General features: G+C 47.7%; 5 protein-coding genes and 1 non-coding gene across 6 annotated transcripts; 2 read left to right on the top strand and 4 right to left on the bottom strand.

The window, feature by feature from the left end:
- The first annotated feature begins 335 nt into the window (after window positions 1-335).
- tRNA-Met(CAT) lies at window positions 336-508 on the top strand. Its single transcript has 2 exons — window positions 336-373; window positions 472-508. It is a non-coding gene; the product is annotated as a tRNA-Met (tRNA).
- Window positions 509-2,866: 2,358 nt separating this feature from the next.
- ERG2 (C-8 sterol isomerase ERG2) lies at window positions 2,867-3,523 on the bottom strand (the record flags this gene model as incomplete). Its single annotated transcript, XM_076685620.1, has 1 exon — window positions 2,867-3,523. The coding sequence occupies one exon, from the start codon at window positions 3,521-3,523 to the stop codon at window positions 2,867-2,869; it is 657 nt and encodes a 218-aa protein (XP_076540069.1).
- A 362-nt stretch (window positions 3,524-3,885) lies between these two features.
- Window positions 3,886-5,388, bottom strand: PDI1 (protein disulfide isomerase PDI1; the record flags this gene model as incomplete). Its single annotated transcript, XM_076685621.1, has 1 exon — window positions 3,886-5,388. The coding sequence occupies one exon, from the start codon at window positions 5,386-5,388 to the stop codon at window positions 3,886-3,888; it is 1,503 nt and encodes a 500-aa protein (XP_076540070.1).
- Window positions 5,389-6,999: 1,611 nt separating this feature from the next.
- SNF4 (AMP-activated serine/threonine-protein kinase regulatory subunit SNF4) lies at window positions 7,000-8,017 on the top strand (the record flags this gene model as incomplete). The annotated part of the gene is made up of 2 exons (XM_076685622.1): window positions 7,000-7,053; window positions 7,106-8,017. The coding sequence occupies 2 exons, from the start codon at window positions 7,000-7,002 to the stop codon at window positions 8,015-8,017; spliced, it is 966 nt and encodes a 321-aa protein (XP_076540071.1).
- A 484-nt stretch (window positions 8,018-8,501) lies between these two features.
- On the bottom strand, window positions 8,502-9,461 carry PTC1 (PP2C family serine/threonine-protein phosphatase; the record flags this gene model as incomplete). Its single annotated transcript, XM_076685623.1, has 1 exon — window positions 8,502-9,461. One exon carries the CDS (start codon window positions 9,459-9,461, stop codon window positions 8,502-8,504), a length of 960 nt encoding a protein of 319 aa, XP_076540072.1.
- A 1,337-nt stretch (window positions 9,462-10,798) lies between these two features.
- Window positions 10,799-12,331, bottom strand: CDC20 (ubiquitin-protein transferase activating protein CDC20; the record flags this gene model as incomplete). The annotated part of the gene is made up of 1 exon (XM_076685624.1): window positions 10,799-12,331. One exon carries the CDS (start codon window positions 12,329-12,331, stop codon window positions 10,799-10,801), a length of 1,533 nt encoding a protein of 510 aa, XP_076540073.1.
- Window positions 12,332-12,939: the final 608 nt, after the last annotated feature.

Consider the following 12,939-nt stretch of genomic DNA (forward strand, 5'->3'; position numbering starts at 1 on the left):
GGTCTTGGCTATCCGGTGGTACCAGATGTGGGCGCCGTATTCCATAATGGGACGCACACACCCGACGTATAGCCGCCGCAGGGTGTCACCGGTGACTCCTCTGAAGACTCCGCCTAAGCGACAGAGGCCCAAGACCAGATGAGCCCATTACACAATACATAATGGTAATAATCCAATAATAAAATAATAATCCAACCCAAATAAGTCCACCCAATGAATCGCATACGCGCCGTGGGGATTGGTGCTCAAGAAGCTGGGTGCGCCGCTTTGGCTATATTTCACCTTCAGTAACTTTATAGCCCACCTCAAGCCCCGTTTGAAGCATCAATTCAAGTGCTTCGTTGGCTCAGTAGGTAGAGCGTCAGTCTCATATACTTGAACGGACAGGCAATTGTCTGCACGTTGAATCCGGTCTTGTATGCAGGTACAAGTCAACACAAACGAATTCACAAATGTGAAGTATTATCGAGTAATCTGAAGGTCGGGAGTTCGATCCTCCCACGAAGCATATTAGTTCGCAATATATGTGAGGGCCCGCGGCCGCCTATATATGCAATTGCAATCATGCATGAATGAATTCTTAAGCGATCGATCGACGCAAATTTTAAAATTTAAGTGCAGTTAGATATAGCTAGCCATGCATGCATGGCAGCTGCAATTGCAATGAGAAAAATTTAAGCTAGCAAAAAATTTTTTATAATTAGTTAATTAATTAATTATATATTAATTATAATTTATATATGATATCTTATATATATATAAGTTCAATTGCACATATATGTATATTGATCGATCATCGATCGATTGATGGGGGGAGGTGATATTTCAGGCACACTAATAAGAGGATGATCTGTTAGCTTATCTTCAATCTCCAAGGATTGGACACAGATCACTCCCTTATTATAAATTACAATACAAAGAGGTGTAGATGAAGAGGAAGAAAACTTTTCACTCTCACAGCTTGTAGTTATAAGGAAAGGGGAAAAAACTCCTGCCATCAATCTGTAGCGGCGGTTGCACCTTAACCGGGTCATATTTGCGCCATTGAAATCCATTGAGATCCATGTTCGCTTTCGTTGGCCACGACGCTCTTATCCCGTTTGTACCACTCATTATATGTGGGGGTAATATTTGTTGCGACGTCGCCAGTTTCGATTCTTCTTATGAATGGTAGTGGTAACGTTTCTTTCGTGGTTAGCAATGACGCCGTCGGACGAGCGAAATCTTTAGCACAAGACTGTGCATGACTAGAGCCACCTTTTGTTGAGTTATAGCGGTTCGGTGAATGTCCGATGTAGACAGGCTCGGCGAGTGACCGATGTAGACAGGCTCGGAGAGTGACCGAAGTGAAACGGTTCGGAGAATAGCCGAGCTACGGAATCGGAACATCGGTGATGAAGCGAAGGAGAATCACACCGGTGGCATGAAAGATAAATTGAGGGAAGTTCCCATGGTTGGAGATGTAAGCAAATAGACAGCAATGCAGGAACTCACCGGGGATCAAGTCTCTGACACACAACCAGTAGCTACGACGGAAAGAATGGATAAGGATCCATTCATTCAACACCTTTTACCAATTTCATGGAACAGAGCCATTTGAGCCTGTATTCAATTCTGTTGGCCATTTCGTCATATTTCATGGTCATTTCCTTCAGCATGTTGCGAAGCTCAGCCTTGCTTTCATCTTGCTTTGCGATAATTTCGGCGCAAGCAGCTTTATGGTTATTCTCAGCGATTGCGATACGCTCGCGTAGTAGTCTAAAGTTTTCTGCAATCTCGGGCACTACTTCCCTCAGCGTTTTGGAAAGATCATCGAAGCTATTGCTCTTACACTGCTCCCGTACCTCGGGTGAAAACTCTTCTAACTTCTCGTAATGGCATAGCGGTTGTTCCCATAAGTTACGATAAAGATAAAGTGGAATCGGAAATGCAACATCCTGGAGAACGCCCGGTAGAAGTTCAATGGGCAATATCAAGAAATGCTCGACCGCCCTGTCGTTGTTCTCTTCTGCCTCAAAATTGTGCATTTGAACATGATCGGCTTCCTTTTCATCACTATCGCCTTCTTACAGCTCATGGAAGATTTGAGCAGCAAAGTTCCTATCTTTATCAAAAGTGCTTACTTCATGGGCGTCAGAGCTACCAATTCCCGAAGCACGGTCATAATTCCTCTGAACATTGACGCTTCTTTCAATTGAATCGGAAGCTGCATCATTGGTGCGATCGGACGCCATTACGGCCTTTTGAGCGTTTTTGAACTCTCGCCTGGACTTGGCTGATTGATTGCGACGACAATCAACATTTTTCTTCTTATTATCACTCATTGGAAGGTCTCGTTTATTAGGAGGCATATCACAATCCTCGCAATTAACCCGGTTCTGTAGCTTGAAAAGCATGTGGGAGGTGGTGTTGTGAGATTGTCTTGACCACAAACTAAAATAAGGCAGGAAATAGACGCTCAGAAGATGGCATATCAATTTATGATGCACACATCTATCTCGCCCACTGTTCTCCTGCGTAGTATTATTGTGTTCTATATAACACGCATCGTTTAGCATGCACATTAATAGGAGTAATAGTCCCCTCAAACCCCCATGGGGGCTCCGCTTCGCGGAGAGATTGTTGCTACTAACATCTCCGCGAAGCGGAGCTACGGGGGTTTGGGGGCTGGCCCCCAAGTCAATCGAAGCAGCAGGATGTAATAGTGGGGATCCCCTGGGGCTGGAGGTGATGAATTGGCCTAGAACTAAGGCCCTCCGCGGAGCGGAGCTACGGGAGCTCGAGGGCTGGCCCTCAATAACACAAATAGTACACACGAGATATTCCTAGCCCATTCTATATTATGTTCTAAATATCGTTACAGAAGTTAGAACTTTCCTCTGGCCAAGTTAGTACCCATGTTTTTAGCAGTCAGAGTAGCCGTCTTGATAAAAGACTTGACATCCAAAGTACTGAAGATCATATCAAACAGGCCAAATGGAAGCATGGACGGGATCCATCCCTGAGCCAGCTCGAGAGCCCACATGTTCGGGCTCGATCGGTACTGCTTGCTCTGGCCCCACTTCATGTGATGCTGGTCTCCGGGCAGGTAGACCTCCGCCTCTCGGCCACTTGGTAGAGCAGCGTATTCAGCCCCAGTCAGAATAGTGAAGTAATCGTCGGCAAAGTGGTTACCACTGTGACCCTCGGAGCCAGTAGCGCTTCCAAAGAAGATAAGATACTCGCTAATCGAGGCATGCAGAATAAGCATTGATCCCATGGCATTACCAGCATTGTTAAACACCCATTCATCTTCATTGAATTCGTTAATGTAGTCTGGGTACTCCTTTTTCAACCCGGCATGGACATTGAGCATGATCTCGGTTGCGTTGGCTCCAGGAGAAGACTGAGCCAACGCTTCGTTGCAGATGTCCTTAAGCGTAGTCGGATCAAACACATAACATCCTGGCAAGAAATGCTCCCGCAGGTACCCGAACACGTAGCTCAGGGCCACCAATATCAGCCCGATACCTAGGAACTTCATCTCAGATCTATTTTTCGCTAACCGTCTCCGATCGTCGGACCACTTATATAACCACCCCCTGGAAAAACAAAAAAATAGGATAAACGACCAATACGATTGAGACACTCTTACGCCGCGTGGTCCATTGACAATACGGGGTTATCGCAATGATGAAAAAATGATAACGAGGCACATGCCATGGATTATCGTGATCCAAATTGAAGAGGGGCTTAGTTGGAAATTGCGGAGAAAGTAACCATCGACTTATACTGTTAGCGGCGATTTCATCGGTTAAGCGTAGATAGCCAAGTTATATATATAACTGATAACAAATTTATAAAACAAAATAAACCAACTGAAATAAATTAGTAGTTTTAACCGGCTTACAACTCCTCGTGCTCGGCAGTCTTCTCCTCCTTTTCATCCTCCTTGACGTCTCGCTTCTCAGCAGCCTTTCCAGCAAGACCATCGGCCTTGTGAGTGCCTTCCTCCTTGATGAACTCAACAAGACCCTCAAGAGTTCGGGAACCAGTGAATTCCACTGGGTTCTTCTTGTCGCCGGCCTTGAACAGCTTAATGGTTGGGTAGCCCTGGATCTCATCTGGCACATCGTTAAGAGTATGGTCCACCTTTGCAACGACAACCTTGTTCTTGAGATCGGCATTGTTGAAGTAAAGGGCGCCCAGCTCCTCGTACGTTGGGGCAAGGTTCTTGCAGTGGCCACACCATGGCGCATAGAATTCAACAAGAACATCCTTATCGTCATCAAGAACAAGCTCATCGTAGTTCTTGCCCACCACAGTGTAGACTGGACCCTGCTCCTCTGGCGCAGGAACCTTTTCCGACTTGACAGATGGATCCAGCTTGCCAGAAACGTAGTCTTCAATGAACTTGGAGAACGACTTCTTGGTGATCTTCTGGTCCTGCGGGTGCACGTACTTGAGGCCCTTCTCAAAGTCCTGAATAGCAACCGCTGGCCACTCCTCCCGCAGGTTCACGTTTGGCGCATGGCCACCGTACATGCTGGCGTCCAAAAGACCAATGTGCGCCTTGCCCTTGAGCTGTGGGTGGTACGATCGAGCGATTTCGGAAAGCTCCTCCCGGTCCTCGGCGTTGTCTACGAAAATGTACATGAGAGGCACGTCCGCGGTAGCATACTCAGAGAACGTCCCCGGGCCAATCTCGCCAATGACTGGGAAGGACTCAAGCGCGACAAACGACTTGAGATTCTTCTGCGTGAACTTGAAGTTCTTGTCGGATGAGTCGTAAATGGCCTTGCCATCATCAAAGTTCTTGAAAACAACAACTGCTGGCAGCTTGGAAACGCCAAGCTCCTTTGCCAGTTTGGCGTCACTGCTCGCACCGAAAACATACTTGTCTCTAAGCGAGTCGGCCAGGTTCTGGAAGGTTGTGTTGGACTTCTTGTCGTCAAAGAAGCCAATAGCCACAAAGTTGTCGGTACCCTTAAACTCGTCAATGTTTTCAGCGGTAACGGGGCTCACCGCTGGCATTGACTGACGAATCATGTACGACACAATGGCATCGGCCTTTCGAGGACCCTGATACTGACCCACCTTGTCCAGACCATGGAATACCTTGAGAGTTGGGTACCCCTGGATCTTTTGGTCGGCACAGAGCTTCTCCTCTTCAGTACAGTCAATCTTGGCGATCATCAGGTTCTTCTCCTTTAGAATAGTCGCCGCCTGCTCGTACTCTGGAGCAAGGGCCTGGCAGTGGCCGCACCATGGCGCGTAGAACTCGGCCATAACGACAGAGTTCTCCGACACGAAGTCATCGAACTCTTCGGTGGTGAGCTGGACCACGTCAGAAGCCTTGGCCGCCACCAAGAGCGAAGCCAGGGTGTATAGTATCTTGGAGTACTTCATCTTTTGGTCTAGAATTCTCTTTTTTAATTCCTTTGGAAGAAGCGAGGGTTGGTTGTTATTAATCTCCGCAAAGGCCCACCAGTGACGTGTTAAGTTGAAGAGATCCGCGATAGCCCACGATCGCTACACATTAATAATCGGGGCATCGCCTGTTTAAGACTTCTTGGCGCGGCGCGCCACATAACTAAGTGGTTAATTTTTCTTTCACCGCCAAGATTCTGGCCAGAAAGCAACTTTTGTTGTTACGACAGAATAGGTTTGCATCATTTTATTCTTATCTCTCTGCTCTGTTGCTTTTTTTTTTCTGGGGCTTTTCTGGTTTGCGGACATCAGCTAATGAGGCTCATGCGGCTCAACGCCAATGTGAAACAGAGATCGGCACACCCGGTACTATTATACCTATACGAAGTATACGATGTTCGCTATTTAATACACTACGAATTACATCTACACGGGGGTACACATGTTTATTTAGAATCTCGTTCATTCATGGAATCATAGCTACCTGAGTTTTATGGGGGGCTCGCCCCCCAAACCCCCCTTAGCGACGCTTCGCGTCGGTACCTCGCTGCTAGAATGAAAATAAAGATTGACAGGAGGTACCGCTGAGGCTTCTCCGCATTCTTCACGACTCTCGTCTATACAAAATAATACACCAACTCAATTGAAAAAAATGAAACGTTTTCTCTGATAACAGTAACTACATACGTTAGTTATAAAGAAAATGAATAATTGCACAGATTAAATGTTAAGTTATCTTCTACCCCCGGGTATTCCAGATGGCATGGCAAGTGTGCCTCCCTCCCCCTCCCCTGGTCAAATTTATCTTTGGGACGCGTTTTCTGGTTTGTTACCGTGATTTAGTATTCACATCTTGTTAGATCGTAGGGCCGCGATGGGTCTAATTCTGAGAAACCATTCAACACGAGTAAATTGAAGACACTACGGAAGAAACGGAAAAACAGCATAGGGGATCCTAAATATGCACCTGTGAGCTTGGCTCGCAGGAAACGCAAAGCAATCCATTCTGTTACGGATTCTACTGATATGCCCTGTGGTGAACTTGCTTCCCCTAAGCTCGAAGATGACACCGACCCGGAGAAGTAGAAAATAGTCCCCACAGTCAATTATTCCGTATCGAAGAAGGTAAAATTGGCCTAGCTATTAAAAATTTCGTTCGTTAGGCACTTATGAGACTCTTGATAGCAAAAAAAGCTCGGAAGAGACTGCAAGCAAAACTATACGGGTACTACGAGTAATGGGGGCCGGAAAACAACACTCTCTCCGCGAAGCGGAGCTACGGGGGTTTGGGGGCTGGCCCCCAAGTAATTACACTATCATCAACTATTCTCTCTGGCAAGTAGAAACCCCCAAGCAGGATAAGACCAGGTAATACCAGACATGAGTTAAACGATTAGATTGTACCACAAGATACTTACAGGAAGGACATTCTGTAGTACATCGAGGCACTTTCTCCCAACCCACGAACATCACCACACGTTGTGCCAAGAAAGACACTCCCACAAATAAACGTGTAACAAGAGGCCAGTCCACCAAGGGAATCACTTTCTTTGAGAAGAGCACCTGGCAAGTTGTGAGAATTGAAGCACAATGAGCGAGGGAAATACGACTGATCAGATCGCCGAGGATCAGCGAAACGGAGTTGTAGGTATCCCACCAGGTGAAAGATGAAACATGCTAATTTATACGAATATAGGAAGCGATCAGGGAGTTCCTAAAGAGCAAGACGTCGTACGACGTACTGCCCGTATCATTCAGACTCATCGTCCTGGATACAGCACTACTAGTTAAAAAGTCTCTGACAATTCTGCTGCAGAATGGCATTGTGTCGGCCCCGCTGTGGGACTCGAAGATCTCGAGGTTCGCCGGGCTGTTAACTGCTTCAGACTACATCAACGTGATCCAGTACTACTTCCAGAACCCGGAGAAGATGGATAAGATAGAACACTTTACCCTGGATGGCTTAAGGGATGTGGAGAAGGCGATTGGCGCGGAACCGATTGAGACGCTCTCGATACACCCGTTCAAGACGCTGTACGAGGCATGCGGCAAAATGATCCAGTCAAAAGCAAGGAGGATCCCGCTGATTGATACCGACGAGGAGACGCACCGTGAAATCGTAGTGAGCGTGCTGACGCAGTACCGGATTCTCAAGTTTGTGGCGCTAAACTGCAAGGAGACGCGGAAGCTAATGAAGCCGCTCTCGCAGCTCAATATTGGAGTCTATGAGAACCTGGCCACGGCTACAATGACAACCCCGGTCATTGATGTTATTCACGTGCTGGTCAACAAGGGGGTTTCCTCAATTCCGATTGTCGACGAGCAGAACCGTTTGCTTAACATATACGAGGCGGTGGACGTGCTGTCCCTCATTAAAGGTGGCATTTATACAGACCTGAGTCTGTCGGTGGGCGAGGCGCTGATGCGGCGGCCCGAAGACTTTGAGGGCGTTCACACTTGTACAGACCAGGATAGATTAGACACGATCATGGATACCATTAGACGATCGAGGTTGCATCGACTGCTCGTTGTCGACGAAGACGGCAAGCTCAAGGGGATTGTGACGCTGAGTGACATTTTGAAGTACATTCTCTACGGCGACGACTAACCAGCAGCATTTTCATCGTTTTTATTTTTATTTTAACTGGTACAGTTATCTCATTACTTAGAAGGGGATATATGGGTTGTACATAATTTATTCCACGATTACTAGCCACCTACTGGGGCGCTGCCCCAGACCCCAGTAGGGGGGTTGCACCCCCAAACCCCCCTCCCTCTTGTGCGGCTCACGCGGCTCCTCCGCGAAGCGGAGCCTCAGGGGGGTTTGGGGGGACTGGTTCCCCCATATACACTCCAGCACTATTATTTCTGCCATTTTTATACTGGGGCGCTGCCCCAGACCCCGTTAGTAGGGGGGTTGCACCCCCCATATACACGCTGCCCAGTGGCTTTATACTGGGGTAGCACCGGTATTACAATGTTAATATATTATTAAACGAGTCTATTAAGCATAGGTATCTTCAAGCGTATATTTAGTTTTTTCTCATTCATATCGTAAGGTAGTCAACAGCTTCGTTGAACTCGTTCATAAGTTAGTCAACAGCAGCCTCGCTATCGTCTCCTCCGTCGTTGAACTCTAGAGGAACTTCGCGCTTTTGCATGCCATATCGAAAATGGCGGCTCTCTAGTGGTGGGGAGGGCATTGGTTTGACATGCTTGGGAAGCGGTTCCCCCAGCTCTGCCGTGGGTTGTTGCTCTTCGTCAGTCGTAATGGCCTGGGGCATCTCTGCCGATATCTGGGATATCAACGCCCGACGGTCGGATCGAAACTTCTCAGAGTAGTCGCTCAATTGGACCACTAAGCACGTCACATTATCTGTTGATCCAAGCCGCAGCGCGTGCTTGACCAGAGATTTGGCCGCCTTGCTGGGTTCATTGAACGTCCGTACAAAGTTTACTGCATCCTGATCCCCACATACATCCCACAGTCCGTCGCAGGCAATGATAAGGAACTCGTCCTCGGGATCAGACAGATGGGTTTCGAGCGTATATGGCCGCGAACACACCTGATCCTTCATAAGCACATCGCCAATGGCCCTCGTAACTGCAAGAATGCCATTAACGCGGTGGTTGACCAGAATCCCGCCGCTCTTCTCAATACGCTCAATCTCTTTGGGATCAGAAGGCTTATGATCGCACGAGAGCCGCTGGACGGAACCATTGTGCGACAATACAACCCGCGCATCCCCGACATTCGCCGTATAAACTCGCCGTCCGGTCCTATCAGTCCTGATAAGGGCCACCGCGGCGGTGCAGCCGGAGTTATCGTAATTCGGCAGCTGGCAGAGCTCGCGATCCGCCTCCTCGAAGCTCATCGCAAGAATAACAGGCACCTGCCACTGCGCACCGTACTCCTCCAGGTTTCGTGCGATAATCTCGTGCAAGTGCTGGGCACACCATTTGGCGGCCATGGGCCCAGCATGGCCGTCGAACACGGCGAAATATGCATCCGTAGGCGTCAGCTGAAGCTCGACACGGTGGGCATCCTCCATGCTCCTCCTGAACCCCGGATTGGGGTCCGAATGCACCCCTGCGAGTAGCTCTCTCATCGCCCCGGAATCGTTTACTACTTTGCACCAAACAACCCCCAGCTGAAGGTGGAGAGAGCCTCGCGATTTAACGTTTGAGTTTTCTTTGCAGGCAAACGACTTGCCCCACTACTCGTAGCGGTAGTACCACGGACAGGGTAACTCGGGTTCTTAATGTCTTCCGTCCGTATGGATGGACATAGGGGACAAAGATGGTCCTCCGTTTGAGCCCCCCTTGGACCTTGACCCGCCTATGTTCCGCTTGGATGAAAGACACCGACGCGTGAGCTACTGAAAAGCCGCACTTTGCACTCGACTATTCAGGAAGGTTTGAGCTGAGCATTCACCGCAACTCTACACACAGACCGAGCCGGATGAAACCTCTGTTCTGGCTCACAGGGTCGTGGTACGTACGACTTTTGACGATCCATGCCGTTCGGTGATTCTGCCTTGTTTCTCCACGCTTTCACCAAAGCTCGATCTGCTTGCACTTTAACAGCATCTACGTCTCTACTATAGATCAACGCTCCAGACCCCAGCTATTAATTTATTTAGTTGGTAGATTTTTCTTCACAACTATTTATCTGGCTTCAGTATGCCAATTTATGTATTAGATAATTATTAATGAGCATCCCATTCAACTAGTCACCCGACCTCGGGTAGAAAAATTGAAAAGGAGACTCGCGTCAGAAGCCAGAAGGTGCAATGGCATCGACACTGTGCCGAGCTAACATAGACATAGTCCAGAGGTCAGCTCAACTGGGTGCAAAAATAAGATAACGATATATAAGGCCTCTGTAAGGCCGTAATAGTCGTTAAACTATAATGAACAGATACTACACAATAATCAAAGCCAATAGGCAAAGAGATTTGAGGAAAAAAAAAAAAAGAAGAACAGAATTCGCAACGAAGGTCTTCCTTATATAGTGAAATGTCTTCGCGTGCGCACGCATGGTCTTGCGCATGTCAGTACTACGTATACCGCAACCAACAGTAAAAATAAGAACGGCAAATTGATATTAAATAGACAACATTATCCTTTAATTAAGGCAAATATCAAATCGCGCGTACGTTCGATTCGAGCTGTTGAATAGAATCGACTTATCGGAGTCGAAGAAATGGTAGTCTTCTCCTTGTAATAGTGGGTAAAAAAATTCGTTCTTCATAGCAGAGATTAGTTATATAAAATATACATGGATCGCTAAATTACGACACATATTCATCAGGGGGTATCAATTGATCATTATCATGCGTTCAACCTATATACTGTTTGGTAGTCATTGTCAGTGTTTTTTTTGTGTTCATCGAATCATCATAGTCTTGCCCATCTCCTTGGCAGCAATGGTAGATCCTGCCGAGGCAACCTTCCTGCCGACGGTCTCAAAGATCTTCCAGAACTTGAGGTTCTCATCCGAGGCGCAAGTTGCAAGTGTCTGGCCGTCTGGAGAAAGCGCAGAGTGGAGCACTCTCGAGTCATGGGCAACAATGTCGACGTTCTTGGTGAGAGATGGGTATGACCAGATCGTCAAGTGGTTATCTGGGAACCCGTGGGAAGAAACAATCTCCTTGTAAGAACTACTCCACTTGAGAGAGGTAACCTGTGAACCGGTGTCAATGGAGTTGACACGAGAGCCAGTAGTGGCGTTCCAAAAGTGAATCTGCTTATCTTGGGAACCACCACCAGTGGCAAGAAGGTTCATCTGCCAAGGGCACCACGAAAGAGCCTTAACCGCAGCCCGGTGATTCGACTTGGTAAACTTTGGAATAGCAGATCGAGCATCCCAGATGTTGACAATGTTGTCATTGCCGCCCGAGGCGAGCTGAGAGCCATCAGATCGCCATTCAAGACCACAAACCTCGGCAGAGTGGTTGCTGAACTCACTAACCTTGTGCTCCGCGATTCGAACATCGTGGTTCCAAATGGAGCCATCACGGCATCCAGAGGAAACAATGTGCTTGTCCCAGCTCATGACGCCGACTCGGGCAGAGTGCCCAGTCATGGATCGCAGCTTGGTCTGTTCTTCGACATCCCAGATCTGGACATCGCCATCGGAAAGGCCGATAGAGAGGTATGCTCCATCTCCGGACCACTTGACGCTGGCAATGTAGCTGCCATTGGTGCACTCCATAAGCGATGAGACGGCACCGCTGTTGGCGTCCCAAATATATACGCTTTGCTCAAGTGCAATAGCCACTTGGTTGCTGCTAGACCAGTCTAACAGGTTCAAGTAGTAATCGTCGATAAGACCTGGAGCATCGAGCACTCTTTCTGGAGCTGTAGGGACTTTTCGGCGCAGCTGGGCATTGACCGCGGGCTTGAGAGGCCGGTTATACTGAGTTCGAAGATCAATAGGTTTTGAGGACTGTGGTGCAGCTGGCTGGAATTCCAATATTCGAGTGTTGAGAGCGACACCGCAGGCTTCTGCCAGAGAGGTGGTTACGCTCTGTGGTTGCTGTTTAATCTCTGGGCAGTCGTCGAGCTTGGATTTGGAGGTGTGCTGTCGGTTTGGAATGAACCGGTCTGCCTGAGCAGATGCGCGCAGTGCCTTGTCTTTCTTGGTGATCTTTCCTGGAGTAGCATTAAAGAAAGATGCACTAGATCCGGTAAGGTGCCAATCGGTCGTGCCAATTTCGTTTTTCTTAGGTGAAGGCTTGCCAATGATTTTCGAAACGTATGGCGAAGACTTTTTTGGCGTGGAAAAGTGCGAAGTAATGGCTGCTTCGTGATGGGAGTTGAGGGAGGCGGAAGAGCCAAAATCAAGTCGTGACGTTCGTACCGAAGGAGAGTCGAAGAAAAGAGTCCTTCGCGTCGGTCGGAGTGGTGTGGTGTTCATGTTGTTATGTGAAAGATGTGGAAATATCTGGTCCAGTAAAATGCTAGGGCCCGCCTAATGGACGATGATATATGCAAATAAATATCGGGAAGGAAAAAAAAGATAAATAAAAAGTGGGTGCGAATGGAAACTGACGGATCACAGGCTCTGTTTATATATTTTTTGGTGGTACGCGTCAAAGTTAATTTATGATTTCCTGATTAGGAAAAACATAAACAACGCGCCTCGCGTCCTCCGCCACTAATTAGTTTCCTGTTTAGGCGCATGACGCGATTAAAATATCGCTCCACTACAATTTTTTAAGGAGACCTGGTCCCCAATTCGGGCGTCCGCATATTTATTATATATATCCCTGGCAACGAGACGTATTGCATCAAGTTGAAAGGCGTTTGTAGAGCTACGGTCCCCGGCATTTATGCCGCAGTTGCCCATGTAGGGGGGAAGTTAAACTGACAACAGCAGGCATTTCATTTCACTGTATTCCGTAGCTTGCTGTATCGATATAATTTAACTCAGGGACTACCAACATTTCAAATTCAGGGCAATACCCCAACCTCTAGGTATACAGAGGATAGTAACAGTGAGATTCTGCGCAGGCATTCCATTTT

This window comes from Trichomonascus vanleenenianus, assembly GCF_965637985.1.
Source record: "Trichomonascus vanleenenianus strain CLIB 3782 genome assembly, contig: TRVA0_027S, whole genome shotgun sequence".
Lineage (NCBI taxonomy): Eukaryota > Fungi > Ascomycota > Dipodascomycetes > Dipodascales > Trichomonascaceae > Blastobotrys > Blastobotrys vanleenenianus.